Below are 16101 nucleotides of genomic sequence, written 5' to 3'. Positions count from 1 at the left end.
TGTGGCTTAGTTTTTCTCATTTAGACTGGGCTCCTCCATCTCCTGTCGGCAGTGGTTAGGTGGGGATCGCCTCTATCTCCTGTCAGCAATGGTTAGGTGGGGATCTCTGCGAAGCTTTATTGGGGTGAACTGATCAGTGGGGAGCAGGCTGGAATGTGTGCTTATTAATGATAAAATGAGTAACTTAAAGTTTAAAGATAGAATCCTGTTAGGTCAACCAAAAAGTCGTAGCTGTGCCACAAGTTTTAAAGTGCTTAAATTTGTTTTTGATAGCTACAACTCAAGATAATCTTGATGATAAACTGAGGAAGTTTGAGATTCGTGACATGATGGGGCTAACAGATGATAGGGACATATCAGAGACAGTGAGTGAGACCTGGAGCACCGATGTCCTGGGAAGTGACTTTGACCCGAACGTCGATGAAGATCGTTTGCAAGAGATTGCAGGTAACTGGTGTTCAGGGCCTACAGGAACGAATAACTATCTAGTTGTCAGGCCCATTTGTCCATCACGGGAGGGCTAGAGCTAGGGCTCTCAGCATTGCCTAGTTTGCTGGCTTCCATGTGCAACAAGGCATTTCAGTACCCAATCTAAACAGGCATGTGTTAACTACTGTTTGTGTTCACCCTGCCACGCTGGTAAAATGGCTGATCTGGGAAAGGCACTTGCTGCTAAGCCTCATGAGCTGACTCAGACCCCTAGGAGCCATAGAGGGAAGAAGAGAACTGTCTCCCACACGTTGTCTTCTGACCTCCATGTGTGTCATGTTTTAGCACAGTTCTACATACTTTTTTTAAAAGAAGAAGAAAGTCAGGTTAATCCCAGTTCTTACGAGGCAGAGGAAGGTGGATCACTGTGAGTTCAGGCCAGCCTGGTCTACATAGGTAGTTCTAGGACAGCCAGGGACTACACAGAGAAAAAAGGAAAGACCTACACAAGAGTCTGTTGAGTTAATTTCATGTCAAGTTTTATCTCTGGGGCACAGTATATTTACTCAGTTTATGATTAGCTTATTGTCTTTTTGAGGCTAAAAACCCTACCTTAAAACGAAGGTTCCGTAGACTATATTCATAACATATGGGCTCAGAGAATGCTGAAGTTCTCTAAAAGGAGGGCTGGAGGTGTAGCTGTCATTGGGACACTAGCCTACCGTGTGTGATGGTCTAGGAACTGTTCCCAAGCACCACAAAACCATAGAAAACAGTGAAATGAACTCATTTCTAGAAGGACTAATTCTCTTCTAAAGTGTAACTAACAGTTTTTTCCTTTTCTTAAAATGTCAGTTTATTGTGTTACGACATTCAAAACCTGCCCTTTTTAGAATACTATTTTGTGACTTTTGAAAGATTCATACAGCCTTTTAATTACTACCTTCCTTTTCTTTTTAAATCATGAAAAATATCAACCGCAGACAACAGAGAATGGTAGAAACTCACTGTACCTGGCCCTGAGTTTCATCAATTAGACACACATGGCCATGTTTACCCATTCTTCCCCATCAGGCTTAGGCAAATTCCAGACATTCTTTTTCTTTTATTTGTATTTCACGTGTATGAGTGTATATTGTGTGTGTGTGTGTGTGTGTGTGTGTACTACATGTGTACCTGATATCCACAGAGGCCAAAAGTGGTCATTGGATCCCCTAGAACTAGAGTTACAAACATTTGTGATCCACTTTGTGGGAGCTCTGGAACTGAACCTGGGTCATCTACAAGTGCAACCAATGCTCTCAGCTGCAGAGCCGTCTCTCCATGCCCTTATTCACAGTTCCTTTAATGTTAGATCTGTAAAAACTAATTTCAAAACTTTCTGATAACCCAAATAGAATACTTCTTTTTTTACATAAATGATTTTATTTTTATCTTATGTGCATTAGTGTTTTGCCTGCATGTGTGTCTGTGTGAGGGTCTCAGGTCCCCTGGAACTGACAGTTGTGAGTTGTCATGTGGGTTTGGGAATTGAACCTGGGTCCTCTAGATGAGCAGCCAATGCTCTTAACTACTGAGCCATCTCTCCAGCCCCAGAGTTATTCTTTTATTAGCTTGAATCAAATGTAGTGTAGAATTCCCATCTTTAATTTGTCTGTGTACCACATGTATACGACAGCTGAAGAGACCAGAAGAGAGTGGTTGTATCCTCTGGCACTGGAGTTACTACAGCTGTCTGTGAGCTGCCATGTAGATGCTAGCAATCAAACCTAACTCCTTTGGAAAAGCAGCCAGTATTTTAACTGCTGAGCCATCTCTCCTCATCTTGAGTATATTAAATGCAAGCATATGGTAATGTTTCATTCCCTCCAGTTGTGTTTTTTAGTAGTTAGTGTATAGAGATTTCTCAATTGGTTTTGTATTATTTTATTCCAGATGCCAATGTAGTATTGTTCTTGGCCACAAGCAGTATTTGCATTTGGCTGAGTGCTATGAAGGAGCTGTGTAGTCTCTTGCAAATATACTGCTCTGACTTTATTGCTGATATGCTGGAAGAAAACATATTTGGCTAATGTAACTTTCTGTGGTTTAATTCGCTGGCATCCCTGTGGGACTATAAAGGTAAAAAAGATATCAAGGACATAGGTTAGATTTGCTGAAAAGCCATGGTGAAAGTAAGTTGCCATGACTCTAAAGATGTGTTTTCCCTGTGTAGAGTCAAAGTTAAGCAGGAGGAAAAGAAGATTGTCCTGGAGGGATGGCTCAGCAGTTAGGGCAATACATTTACTGCTTTTCCAGAGGAGAGGGCCTGAAGTCAGTTATCAGCACCACATAACTCTGGTTCCAGGTATTTGATGTCTCTTCTGTTCTGCTCTGGCTCCTCCATGTGTGTGGTACACATAATTCAGGCACATATATGCACATGAAGTAAAGAAAAGGAGGTTGTGCCAGTGTGTTCAACTGGGAACTTTGTGTTTTTAGTATCATGCTTAAATGAAATTCCTTCCTTGGCCACTTTCTTACTGGTAAGATTTTCTTTACCACTGTTCTCAGACTCTTCTAACATTTTGTTCCCACTGGTTTGTGCAGGTGCAGCAGCAGAGAATGTGTTAGGCAGTTTGCTGTGCCTCCCAGGTTCAGGGTCAGTTCTCCTTGACCCTTGCACTGGCTCTACCATATCAGAGACCACAAGTGAAGCTTGGAGCGTAGAGGTATTGCCAAGTGACTCAGGTTAGTATGCTGTCATTATTTGCATATTTTATTGTGTAAGGGGTCCTAATTTCTATATTAGATATATTTTTCCAACTGATATACTTTCTTTTTTGTTTTGTTTTGTTTTTTGAGACAGGGTCTGGTCCAGGCTGACTTTGTATTCAAAATCCTCTGCCTCAGTCTATAAAAGTACTAAATTTTAGGCATTTACCACAATACTTGATGACTCATACACACACATACACATAAGGCAAATGCCAGAAAATCAATTGTTGTTAAATTTCAAGTAGAACATTTTGTTTTCATCAAGGAAAAGTTTATTGTTAGTTAGCATTGATTAACATAGTAAATGCTACTAGACGTGGTGGTGCATGCCTATAACCCCAGCCTTTGAAAGCCAAGGCAGACAGATCTCTGAGTTCAAGGCCAGCCTGGTCTACCTGGTTCATGGACAACCAGGAATACATAGAGAGACCCTGTCTCAAAAAACCAAACCAAACCACAACAAAATAATAATAATAATAATAACAATAATAAATAATAATAATAGTATAGCAAATGCTTTCTGAGTCTGTATTAAATTATATTTGAATCAATTATTTGAAACTCAGCAGAGTTTTTTTTTTTTAGATTTATTTATTATGCATACAATGTTCTGTTAACATATATACACCAGAAGAGGCACCAGATCTCATTACAGATGGTTGTGAGCCTCCATGTGGTTGCTGGGACTTGAACTCAGGACCTCTGGAAGAGCAGCCAGTGCTCTTGACCTCTGAGCCACCTCTCCAGCCCCCCAGAGTTTTATGTGTATGTTGTGTTCAGTGTCTTTCACCAGTTTATCCCAGGATGAGAGTAGTAGCCCTGCTCAGACTGCACATTTGCATTCTAGTCACCGTCCCTACGTTTATCCCTGGTGACCAGTGAGCCAGCTTAATGAGTCCAAGGCTGGTGACCTGAGTTCAGTATCCAGAAGAACCAGTTCCTAAAAGAGAAGCGCAAGCACACATGCACACATGTAAATTTAACCGCCCGGCTATAAAATACAATTTTTAAAATTATATGTTCATATAGGTGTCTGTATGTGTGTATGTGCACATATAAATGCAGGTGCCCACAGGTTATTGGGTCTCCTGGAGCTGGAGTCTGGTTTTCATGAATGGTCTGTTGTGGGTGCTGAGAATTGAATTCCATCCTCTGAAGAGCATAAGACATTGTTCATTGAAACATCTCTCTAGCCCTAATTTATTTATGTTTAGTTTTTATGTCTGAGTGTTTGTGTGCATGTTTGGCATGTGTGTGTACAAAGGCCTGTGGAAGTCAGAAGAGGACATCCAACTCCCTGGGACTGGAGTTACAGCCGTTTCTGAGCTGCCGTGTGAGGGCTGGGAACTGAACCCAGGTCCTCTGTAAAAGCAGCAAGTACTCTGAGCCATCTCTCCAGTCTCTTAAAGGGTACTTAATTTAGTGACACAAGCCGGGCGGTGGTGGCGCACGCCTTTAATCCCAGCACTTGGGAGGCAGAGGCAGGCGGATCTCTGTGAGTTCGAGACCAGCCTGGTCTACAAAGGGAGTTCCAGGACAGGCTCCAAAGCTACAGAGAAACCCTGTCTCGAAAAACCAAAACAAACAAACAAACAAACAAACAAAAATTTAGTGACACATACTTGTTATTTCAGCTTGTGCTATACAGCAAGACCCCTTCTCAAAAACCCAGTAGATAAATAATTAGGTAAAGAAGTTTTTTGGGTTTTTTTGTTTGTTTGTTTGTTTTCTTTTCTTTCTTTTTGGGGATGGTTTAAGACAGGATCTCTCCATATATCTTGGACTCTTCCTGGAACTCGCTATGTATATCAGGCTGGCCTCAAACTCCCAGAAATCCACTTGCCTCTGTTCTCAGTGCTAAGATCAGTGGTGTCTGCCATCATGCCCATCTTAAAGCACTCTTTAAAAATATTTATTTATTTACTGTATATTCATCCATCCATTTGTTTATTTATTTACTTACTATACATTGTTTTGTCTGCACAGCAGGAAAGGGTGCCAGATCTCATTACAGATGGTTGTGAGCCACCATGTGGTTGCTGGGAATTGAACTCAGGACCTCTGGAAGAGGGAGCTAGTGCTCTTAACCTCTCCAGCTCAGATGTAGTTTTGGGCTTCGTGATGAGCTCAATTTTTTTCTTAGATTTATCTACTTATGTATTTTACATACGTAAATGCTTTGTCTTCATGCACACCAGAAGAGGGCATTGATCCCATTACAGATGGTTGTGAGCCACCATGTAAGTACTGGGAATTGAACTCCAGAACCTCTGAAAGAGGAGCTCGTGCCCTTAACTGCTGAGCCATCTCTCCGGCCCTTTTGAAAGCACTTTTGAAAACATTAAAATTTAAACAGATCAGTGCAATGCTAAACTATTCCGTACCTTCTAATACTGTTTTCATGTGAACCAAGAATGTATTTTGGTTACTGTGTGGTAGAGAGGCAGGCAGATTTCTGTGAGTTGAGGCCGGCCTGGTCTACAGAGTGAGTTCTAGTACAGGCTTCAAAGCTAAAAGCTACACAGAGAAACCCTGTCTTTAAAAACTTATATATGTTTTGTTTTTCTTTCTTTCTTTTTTTATAGAGGTTAACATCTGGACAGAACAAACTGATTTATATCAGAAGAAAGTCATAACCTTGCCTTTTTGCAACCCTGATCTAACTAGCTCTGCTAAGTAGCTTAGACTTAACCTTGAGAGCTTGTTTGTCTGAGTCACAAAAGCTGAACTTTCCATGCTCACTGAATTACTAGGTGACTCTTCCTGTCTTCTGTTCAGAGGCTCCAGACTTAAAGCAGGAGGAGCGGCTCCAAGAGCTTGAGAGCTGTTCTGGACTGGGCAGCACGTCTGATGATACAGATGTCAGGGAGGTCAGTTCCCGCCCCAGCACACCAGGCCTCAGTGTTGTGTCCGGTATGTCTGTCTTGTTTTAAGGACTAGGAATTTGAAGGCATCCTCTATTTCCTATTTATAAAGTGTTACCAAAGAGATCGTGGGTTTCATCATTGTTGTTTCATGGTATGGTACTAGCTGTGGGTCCCAGGCTGGGCATGAAGGTCATGCTCCTTCACTGCATCTCCATCCCCAAGAGAGATGCTTGACTTGAGAGTTTCGTCATCTCCATCATCATCCTTCGTGATCTTTGAGAACTTAATGTGTGGCTTTTACAGCCTGTGGAAACTATTGATGATCTTCTACAATTCTTGATATTGTTGGTAGCTTCTGCTGCAATATTTAGGTATGACACGGTAATTTTGGTAATGTATAAAGTAAGATGAGTGTATTTGAATGACAGTATGATAAATTCACAGTACTCAGCAATACACATGTATAGAACTGGCATATATAAAGTTTGAGAAAGAATTTCTCCAAATTTCATATAAATTTGTGTAACTACTCTATTCTTTTCGTTTATTTACTTACTTAATTTTGCTGTATTTTCAAAGGTATAAGTGCTACATCAGAGGATATTCCCAATAAGATTGAAGACCTGAGGTCTGAGTGCAGCTCTGATTTTGGGGGTAAAGATTCTGTAACTAGTCCAGACATGGATGACATAGCCCATGGTAAGTAGTGGAAGACAGAACGGCTTTTTAAAATGATTATATCATAACCTTCTGTGGTGATAATCCTAGCACTCAGGAGGTGGAGGCAGGTGGATCTCTATGAATTTGAGACTTGCCTGCTCTACATAATGAAAATCTGTTTCAAAAATACCAAAGTGGGCCTGGGGAGATGTCTCTGCAGTTAAGAGCACTGACTGCCTTTCCAGAGGTGTTAGGGGCCAGTGTTAACAAAATATCTTTCTCCAGAGTAGAGGCATGGGAATTTAGAAATATAGTGAAGAATATGAAGATCCGAATGAAAATGGAGAAACAGAAACATATAGGATAGTATCAGGACGGAAGTTTTCAGTGGGTATTGAAAATTCACCCGCGTTTAATTTCCAACTGTTTAAAATATCCCTGACTCCAAAAGGTAGGAGTAAGACAAAAGACTGCATTAACATGATACAAGGAAATGAACTGACCAGTTGAATGTCTCAGGCTACATTCATAGTTAAACATTCTGTTACTAGAACAAAATAAGTCACCAGGTCACGCTTGCCCCCTAGACCAAAACACTCTGTAGGCAAACCACTCCCTGGGTGGAATCCCAAGTATCTCCATAATGAAAACTGGAACTTAGTTGGACCTTTAGGCTCTTGTTTGAGGTAGGAACAGATCTACTTCTTTATTCCTGGAGCCCAAGAACTGGCCATTAGCCATAGCTGTTGACAGTAACCTTGAGAGAGCAGACCTCTCTGCTCAACACCTAGGTGGGGCCTTTGTTTTGAGGTAAATGCAAGGAACTAGAGGCAAAAATCGGAACTCTCTGACTTTGGCCAACTTGGAAACTCACAGAGGAGCTAGACCCTTAGTACCCACATGGTGGCTCACAACTGTGTCTAGCTCCAGGGCCAAGAAGGTCCAATGTCCTCTTCTGACCTCTGTGGATACTGCATGCACACACAGGCATACACACAAGATAAAACTAAATAATATAAAAAAACCCAACAAACAGTAACAGCAAAGGTCATATACTGTTAATATTTCATCGATTAGTATAACTCTCCGGCATAACTCATCAATGTGTACTTTAAATGTTCATATTCTAAATCTGAAATAAGGAAATCTATGAATGAAAAAAGTTTTATTCTCTGTATATTAATCTATTTTAATATTTAGCATTTCTAGTTGTGTTAAGATGTGCATAGGGGTTTCTTTTTGGCAGTGGGGGCTCTGTAACCTAAAATAGTACATTTAGAAGTTAGAGTTTTTAAAATCAAGTCATCTGCTGAAAGCAATGTTTATACTTTCAAAATTCACAGTTCTTTAATCACCTCTTTTTTGGATAGTATTGCTTGATTGTATAGGTCGGGGGAAGTTAGTCTCTGAGGGCGTGAGCCATTAGGAAAAATATGGTTGCCGTCTCGTGGTTGTGCTCTTCACACTAGCTGTAGCAACACCCACATTTGTCTACCCTCTAAATGTAGTGAGAATCCTTACATGCAGATTAACATGTAGGGTGTTCAGAATTTTTTTGCTTCTTATTTTTTTTTTTAAAGATTTATTTATTTATTATGTATACAACATTCTGTCTGCATGGATGTCTGCACACCAGAAGAGGGCACCAGATCTCATTACAGATGGTTGTGAGCCACCATGTGGTTGCTGGGAATTGAACTCAGGACCTTTGGAAAAACAGCCAGTGCTCTTAACCTCTGAGCCATCTCTCCAGCCTCCCCTTGTTTTTCTTTCTTTCTTTTTTGTTTTTTGTTTGTTTGTTTGTTTGTTTGTTTGTTTTGAGACAGGGTTTCTTTGTGTTGCCCTGACCTGGAACTCACTCCATAGACCAGGCTGGCCTTGAGTTCAGAGGCTGCCTGCCTTTCCCTCCCAGTCAGGCACCACCACTATCTTTTGGGGTAATCAGAATTTGGTATTTATATGTTTCATTTATTTCTGGTAAGCTTCTGAGGTTCTAATTAATCAAGAGAGACAAATTGTGGAAGAGTACCAGTGCCTTCTTCAGTGTGGGATATGCTGTCTGCATCTGGCTTCATCTCATGGTTGGTGTTGTTGTAGGTGCCCACCAGCTGACCTCTCCTCCCTCGCAGTCAGAGTCCCTGCTTGCCGTGTTTGACCCACTGTCTTCGCACGATGGTAAGCTTGTGGCGAGCACTCTTGGGCTCTTGTCATAAACAGGAGCAGGGTGTTGCCGGCCTCTGGCTGATGCCTTTGTTGAGTAGTCCCATGCTGTCTGTAATACTTCTTTGCTGTGTTACAGGGGCCTCTGCTGTGGTAAGGCCGAAGGTTCACTATGCCCGACCCTCGCACCCACCCCCGGATCCTCCAATCCTGGAAGGTGCAGTGGGAGGGAATGAGGCCAGGCTGCCCACCTTTGGTTCTCACGTTTTAACCGCAGCTGAAGTGGAGGCATTTAAGCAGAGGCATTCTTACCCTGAGAGACTGGTTCGCAGCAGGAGCTCTGACGTAGTGTCTTCTGTGCGGCGGCCCATGAGTGACCCCAGTTGCAACCGCCGTTCAGGGAATGACGAGCTCCCTCCAGCTGCAGCCACTGGTGCTACTTCTTTGGTGGCTGCACCTCATTCGTCATCTTCTTCTCCGAGTAAGGACTCTTCAAGAGGAGAGGTATGGGACACTAGCCATGAAGAGCTTTCATTTTATGGTCAGCCAGTGTTCTATGTGACGGGTTCCTATGATGTCTGAAATGAACATGGACTATGAATTGAGGATGACTGTGGTTGTGATTAAAGATGATCTGTCATGGTGGGTGGTAGTGGTGCACACTTTAATCTCAGCACTTGGGAAGCAGAGGCAGGTGGATCTCCATGAGTTTGAGGCCAGCCTGATCTACAGAGTGAATTCCAGGGCAGCCAGGGCTACACAGTAAAAAAACCTGTCTCAAACAAAGAAAAACCCTGTTAGTCTAGTCATCTGTTGAATAGATACAGCACAGCTTGATTCTGTGATCTTGTTAGATCTTTTCTCCAAGAACACCTACGACTGACTCCTTGAGAGTACCTACGAAGTACTCTCTTAAATGAGGAATGCCATTTTATTTGAAAGTCATGAAGTTGGGAAGACAAAATACTTCTTTCTCAGCCCATTTCTTTTCTCCCTCTTTGTTGAGTTCGTTGTACATTTCCAACAGGTGACACATTTGTTCTGATGCTGTCCTGCATGTGATCCCACTCGTCAGCACTCTGAAATGTCACCCCAGCCGTGTCTCCCCATGTCTCTTTTCATTTGTTTTATTGGTTTGTTGTTGTTGTTGTTGTTGTTGTTTTTGAAACAGGTTCTCATTATCTATTCCAAGGTGACCAGAAACTTATTATGTAGACCTGGCTGGTCTTGAACTTGTGATAATTGTTATGCCTCTGCCTCCATTCCCCTGAGCCATGGTTAGGGCAGCAGGACTCCACAGTCACTGTCACCAGGCCTTGTACACTTTCACTCTGCTGCTTGTTCACTTTCGTCTCGGCCAATTTTTCACCCTTTATTTTAAGATCATTTTTATTTTATGTGTGTGTGAGTGTTTGCCCAGATGTCTGTCTGTGTACCATACATATAAAGCACCTGCAGAGGCCAAATTAGGGCATCAGGTCCCTTAGGACCAGAGTTACAAATGATTGTGAGCCAGCATGCGAGTTTGGGACTGGAAGCTGGTGCGCTAGAAGAGCACGCAGTACCCCAACTGCTGAGCTCCTACGCTGTATTCTCTGTCTCTTCCTGGAGTTTAATTTTTCTCTAAGAATCTTAGGTCCTTTGGTCAAAACTAGTTTTTAGAAACTGAGATGAGTCAAAACTCATTTCTGTGGCTTGTTGCTGCTCAGACCTCTCAATGGCTATAGCTAGGTGATATTTGTGTGTGAGCCTCTGTGTACACAGTCACCTCCGTGTTCACTTCATCTCTGTCTTTCTCAGCACAGAGGAAGCAGTGAGCGTACACTGAGCACTTGGTTTCAGTCTGGAGAAAAGTTTATTCTGTTTCCCTCACTCTTCAATAGTGAGAAACTGCTTTCGTTATTCCTCACGTGTAAATGTGTAGACAAACATCCCAGTGTCACCTCTAACTTTCCTGCCACACGAGCCCCGGTCTCTCTGATTGCAGGAATCACCTGTTGTTAAGAGTTTTTAGGTAATTTTATTCTCTCTATTCACATGAAGTCTTATGTGTAGAAAGAGATTGTTAGTTACAAAGTAGAAAGCACTCAGAATAAGATCGGACTGATGGGCGAGAAAAGGCACTGCTCTAACAGCCAGGAATATACTTTTAGTCACAATTCTGTAAATAAAAGAAATGGAAATTAAGAGATTTTTTTGAGGTCACATAGGCTAGTAATAGAATTACTGGCCCTGTCCTTGAATGTGAACAGAGTTGATGATGACTGTATAATTGGTGACCAAAGGCAGGTCTAGGTTTGATGGGCAGCTGTGCCACATGCAAGCTGTGTACCTTGAGGAAGGTCACCTCATTTAGCTTCATGTTTCTCATCTATATAAAAGATTTAAGACAGGGCATGGTGACACACACCTTTAATCCCAACACTCAGGAGACAGAGTTTGGATCTCTGAGTTTGAGGCCAGCCTGGTCTACAAAGTGAGTTCTAGGACAGCTAGGGGTTACACAGTGAGACCCAGCAATGGGGCAGGGGGAAGGACTTGAGAACTGAGCTCATGCCTATAATTATAGCTCATGCCTATAATTCCAGTAATTGGGAGGCTGAGATAGGAGTATTGCTAAGGAAGAGGTCAGCCTGGGCTACAGACTGAGACTCTGTCTCAAAACAACAACAACAACAACAAAGCCCCTAATAACAGGAGCTATTTTCTCAGGTAGCTGAAGGGCTGAGAGATCTGTTCTCATGCTGGGTTCTGACACACCAGGTTGCTATTGCTACATCACACTGTCCCTGCCCTCTTTAGGATTCATTGCACTGCCTTTACTTAGGATTTCTTGTTTTGTTTTTTTTTTGTTTTTTTGTTTTTCGAGACAGGGTTTCTCTGTGGCTTTGGAGCCTGTCCTGGAACTAGCTCATGTAGACCAGGCTGGTCTCGAACTCACAGAGATCCGCCTGCCTCTGCCTCCCAAGTGCTGGGATTAAAGGCGTGCGCCACCACCGCCCGGCTCTTGTTTTGTTTTGTCTTGCTTTTGTGTTGAGGATTGACCCCAGAGTTGGTACCTGCTGAGCACTTGTTCTTTCAACTGAGCTCTACCCAGAAGGAAGCTCTAACACTTCCTTTATAAGTGATCTTTGGGTACCCATGATACCATGTTCTGTTAGCTCTTTGGTTTCCTAGCAGTTATGGATAGTGCCTACCCTCACACACACCACCCTGACCTGGAGGGTGTTCTTCCTCACAGCAGAGGGCGCTGCAGGCATTAGTAGTTTTCTGTGCTGGGACTGTGGCTTAGAGGCCATGAGCCCTGAGTTCTCCCCTGCTAACACCCCAAAAAGAATGGTTTTGTTTTAAGGCAAATAGGACTGGCATACAGCCTTACTGAAATTCTTTTCATAGCAACTTATCCTGCTGCTCAACTCACAATAAAGCATCAGACTCTCTCTGCAGGCTGAAGAGCGCAAGGATAGTGATGATGAGAGATCAGACAGGAGCAGGCCTTGGTGGAGAAAACGCTTCGTGTCAGCTATGCCTAAAGGTAATTTCATAAAACTTTAGAGCTTCAAGTCTCACCACGCCTCTGTGATGTTGCTGGGCCTGTCTCTAGCTGTGTGGAAGTGTAGAAATGCTTTCACTGAGAGATGCTCTGACGGAGCTTTAAAATGTCCTGTTCTTTGTGGGAAGTGGCAGTGGTGTCCTAAATGGAAATATGCCAGTCACTGTTGTTAAACATGGAGGACTCTTGGCACGCTATTGTTGCTGTTAATTTAATGTATTCAAGCCACTTTGATGTTCCTGGAACAGATCTAAGTTTTTCATGTCTATGTGCATTGAAAACATGTGTGCCCTACAGAAGTAGCTAGTGTCTATTTTGGAAGGTAGTTGTATACATTTATTTTTAGTGAATAGCCTGACATTGATTGAGTCAGCAAAAATTTCTCTTCCTGAAGGAAGAGATCACTCGAAAGTTGGGGACCTGTCCCATAGGCCTTTCCCCAGGCTGTACACTTATAGGAGGCTGAGACCTGCCTCTGCCCATGCTCAAGTCCACTTAATGGGGTGGAATGAGTGAGGCAGGAACTCTGAATGTGTTCTTTTGGCGAGGTTAAGAGGCAATGGTTTTGATTTACTCCCAGTGGATCCTCATTAAACCATTCTTTCTATGGCAGATGACTCCACAGTAGCTTCTGAAAGCTTCCTTAAGAACCATTGATGCTATCTTAATGATTATCGGTTGACATTTGGGATTTCTAAACTTTTAAACTTTCAGCCTCCTTCACTTAGAAATGTTGGCACACCAGTTAACTTCCGAGGAGTGCAGTATGTTGTATGTCACACTACTGACTTTATTTAATTTCCAGCTCCTATACCATTTAGAAAGAAAGAAAAACAAGAAAAAGACAAAGATGATCTGGGGCCTGACAGATTCTCAACACTCACAGGTTTGTAGACCCATGGGCTTCCTGGCTCCTTCATTCCCAGAGCACATATTTCATAACATTTTTTTCTTGGATGCCATAAGCGTTGCCTTTTTAGAAGAGTGTGTCTGTGTGTGTACGGTGGGGAGTATGTTCTTCATGGCTCTGTGGTCCCCTAGGGGCCACGGTGGGTCTTGGTGTGCTCTTCCTACAGACCACCACTACCATCACCATCCTCATTACCATAACCTGTTTCTGACAAGGCCTGCCTGAGAGCTCACTGCCAGGGGACGATGCCACGGACTGTTGGAGCGTGTGGCGCTGCCTCTAGTGCTGTGCATGCCGTATCTCTGGACGATTGGCTGGCTAGTTTTCTCTAACACTGGCTGTAGGATACTAAATTTATTTTCATCTGTAGTTCTAGTTTATTCAGGATCACAGTGAAATACTATGATATCATCTTATTTTTTCATGATTAAAGTATTTGTTCAAACACAAATGCCAACCATTGTACTAAAAGTTAAAGATCTCACTAGTTTTTCTTTTTTGTTTTTTATAGCTTGACCCACTATTACTGCTGTCTAACTCATGGCAGAGCTTTAGGGATCTTCCTTGTCCTACACTTGCACTCTGCAGCTCCCTTGGTGCCTTGTAAGCCGAGCATGAGAGCTGGTGTAAATGGCCAGTGCCGTAGCGCATCTGGAGGGAAGTTTACTTCTCTTTTTTTTTTTTCTTATCTTAATTTTAAGGTGTGCTGTCTTCCCATTCTAAGTCATAATAAAGCTTTTTAAGTTAAAAGTGGAATAGGTCAGCTGGGTGGTGGTGACGCACGCCTTTAATCCCAGCATTTGGGAGGCAGAGGCAGGCAGATCTCTGTGAGTTTAAGGCCAGCCTGGTCTACAGAGTAAGTGGGTTCCAGGACAGCCAGGATTACACAGAGAAACCCTGTCTTGGGGGGAAAAGAAAAAGAAAAAAGAAGATGCTCTCAAAAGTGACCAACCAGCACAATACGTGCAGTATCCCATTTTGATGGTTGTTCTAATGTCTGATTGTGCATGTTAAGTGTACCCATGTATCAGTATATAACCCTGCTTTATTTGATACAGTAACTTTCCTATAATAAAGGGTCTGAGCAGCAGGAGACAGGTGGATAGGCCACAGTTCCCTGGTGAGCACAGCCCGTCTGTCCTATTCAGTCAGCAAATACTGGTTGATCATCTGAGTCTTGCCAGACACTGTACTAGGTACTGTGGGTGTTAAATCAAATCACACATGGCCTGTGTGTGCTGGAGCATTTCAGTGTGGTTAGAAAGAGTTGAAAAGATGCTGTTTTGGGGCAGTGTATCTGTGTATTTTCCTGTGTCCCAGGTCTTGCTGTTAGGACACCAGTGTCTCTGAGTATACTGGTGCATGCCTTTTAATCCCAGCACTCAGGAGGTAGAGTTGAAGGCCAGCTCGGTCTACAGAATGAGTTCCTGGCCAGTGCCTTTAAAAGAAAGCACAGGGGGCTGGAGAGATGGCTCAGAGGTTAAGAGCATTGCCTGCTCTTCCAAAGGTCCTGAGTTCAATTCCCAGCAACCACATGGTGGCTTATAACCATCTGTAATGGGGTCTGGTGCCCTCTTCTGGCCAGCAGGCATATACACGGACAGAATATTATATACATAATAAATAAATATTTAAAAAAAAAAGGACAGAGGGGAGCACAAGCAGTGCATACAAGCTGAATTACATTGTTGATTGAGGACTTTGAAGAAGCTGTAAGTTGTTAGGTCTTTGAGCAATTTTTTTTTTCTCGAAGAGATTGGAATCTGAATAAAGCTTTTTTCTTTTCACAAAGTGGTTCATTTTCTTTGGGTCTGATCGAAGAATCTTACCATTCTTATTGGAGAAATTCTATCCAATCCTAGCTAATAGAGGTTTCAGTGTTATAAACAGGTGTTCCATGTGAGCCTGGCTATATTCCTGCCGCTCTAAGAGCTGACTTTGTGGTCTGTCTCAGTCTTCCTCAGTATTTGTGCATGGTGACTTTTCTGTGACTGAATCAGACCTCTATGACTTTGTATTTATCTTTACTATGTTTCATACACTTTCCAGTTTCTGCTGGGTACAGTTGGTTTTTTAATCTTTTTTACTGGCTGTAAAATGATTTGATTCTGTTACACTGTAGTGTAACTATTCTTTTGCTATTGAAGCACTTAAACTGCTTCTCCCATTTTTCTCTGGGAATACCTTTGTGCCTATAGTGTTGTCATTATGTTATGTAACAGTGCTGGGAACTGAACCCAGGCTTACACCTGCCTACTAACTACCCCGGCCCTTCATAGCAGCTTATCAAAGGAAGACGCAGTAAGCAACATTATAGTTTAATTGACTCATTTCAGCCAATTTATATGTGTCCCTTTTATAGTCCTTGTGAGCTCTCAAAAGATAGCAGTGGAGCTGGAGGGATGCTCAACACTTTGGAGCACTTGCTGCCCTTGTAGAAAATCTGGGTTCAGTTCCCGTCACTTGTATGTTGGCTTACAGCCAGCTAGCTGTAACTCCAGTTCCAAGGGCTCTGAAACCCTCTTCAGGCACCAGGTGTGCACATAGTGCATGTGTATGCATGAGGCAAAACACTCCGAATAGTAAATGAATAAATAATGAGTCTTTTTAAAGCTATATCCAAAAATATTGCTCCTTCAAAGGATTCTGCAATGGTTGCACTTATATTTTGAAAAAGTTCACGCATAAGAGTTTCTGAGTCTCTTGTCATGACTACACTATTTACAGCAGACAATCTTAAATGACTTTGGGAGTCAGGTATGCTT

General features: G+C 42.5%; 1 protein-coding gene across 9 annotated transcripts in view; it reads left to right on the top strand.

The window, feature by feature from the left end:
- Window positions 1-16101, top strand: part of Gapvd1 (GTPase activating protein and VPS9 domains 1) — an 80770-nt gene that overhangs the window by 43108 nt on the left and 21561 nt on the right. For 6 of the 9 annotated variants that reach the window (XM_057754557.1, XM_057754555.1, XM_057754554.1 and 3 more), the window contains 8 exons: window positions 274-447; window positions 3019-3159; window positions 5965-6099; window positions 6633-6752; window positions 8811-8888; window positions 9013-9377; window positions 12321-12408; window positions 13232-13312. In XM_057754557.1, coding sequence (XP_057610540.1) covers window positions 274-447; window positions 3019-3159; window positions 5965-6099; window positions 6633-6752; window positions 8811-8888; window positions 9013-9377; window positions 12321-12408; window positions 13232-13312 — 1182 coding nt within the window. The remainder of the gene's footprint in view (window positions 1-273; window positions 448-3018; window positions 3160-5964; window positions 6100-6632; window positions 6753-8810; window positions 8889-9012; window positions 9378-12320; window positions 12409-13231; window positions 13313-16101) is intronic. The other 3 variants (XM_057754559.1, XM_057754558.1, XM_057754556.1) reach the window with 1 other exon arrangement.

This window comes from Chionomys nivalis, chromosome 22 (assembly GCF_950005125.1).
Source record: "Chionomys nivalis chromosome 22, mChiNiv1.1, whole genome shotgun sequence".
Lineage (NCBI taxonomy): Eukaryota > Metazoa > Chordata > Mammalia > Rodentia > Cricetidae > Chionomys > Chionomys nivalis.
The sequence above is the reverse complement of the archived record's forward strand: the minus strand, read 5'-3'. Positions and strand labels throughout refer to the sequence as shown.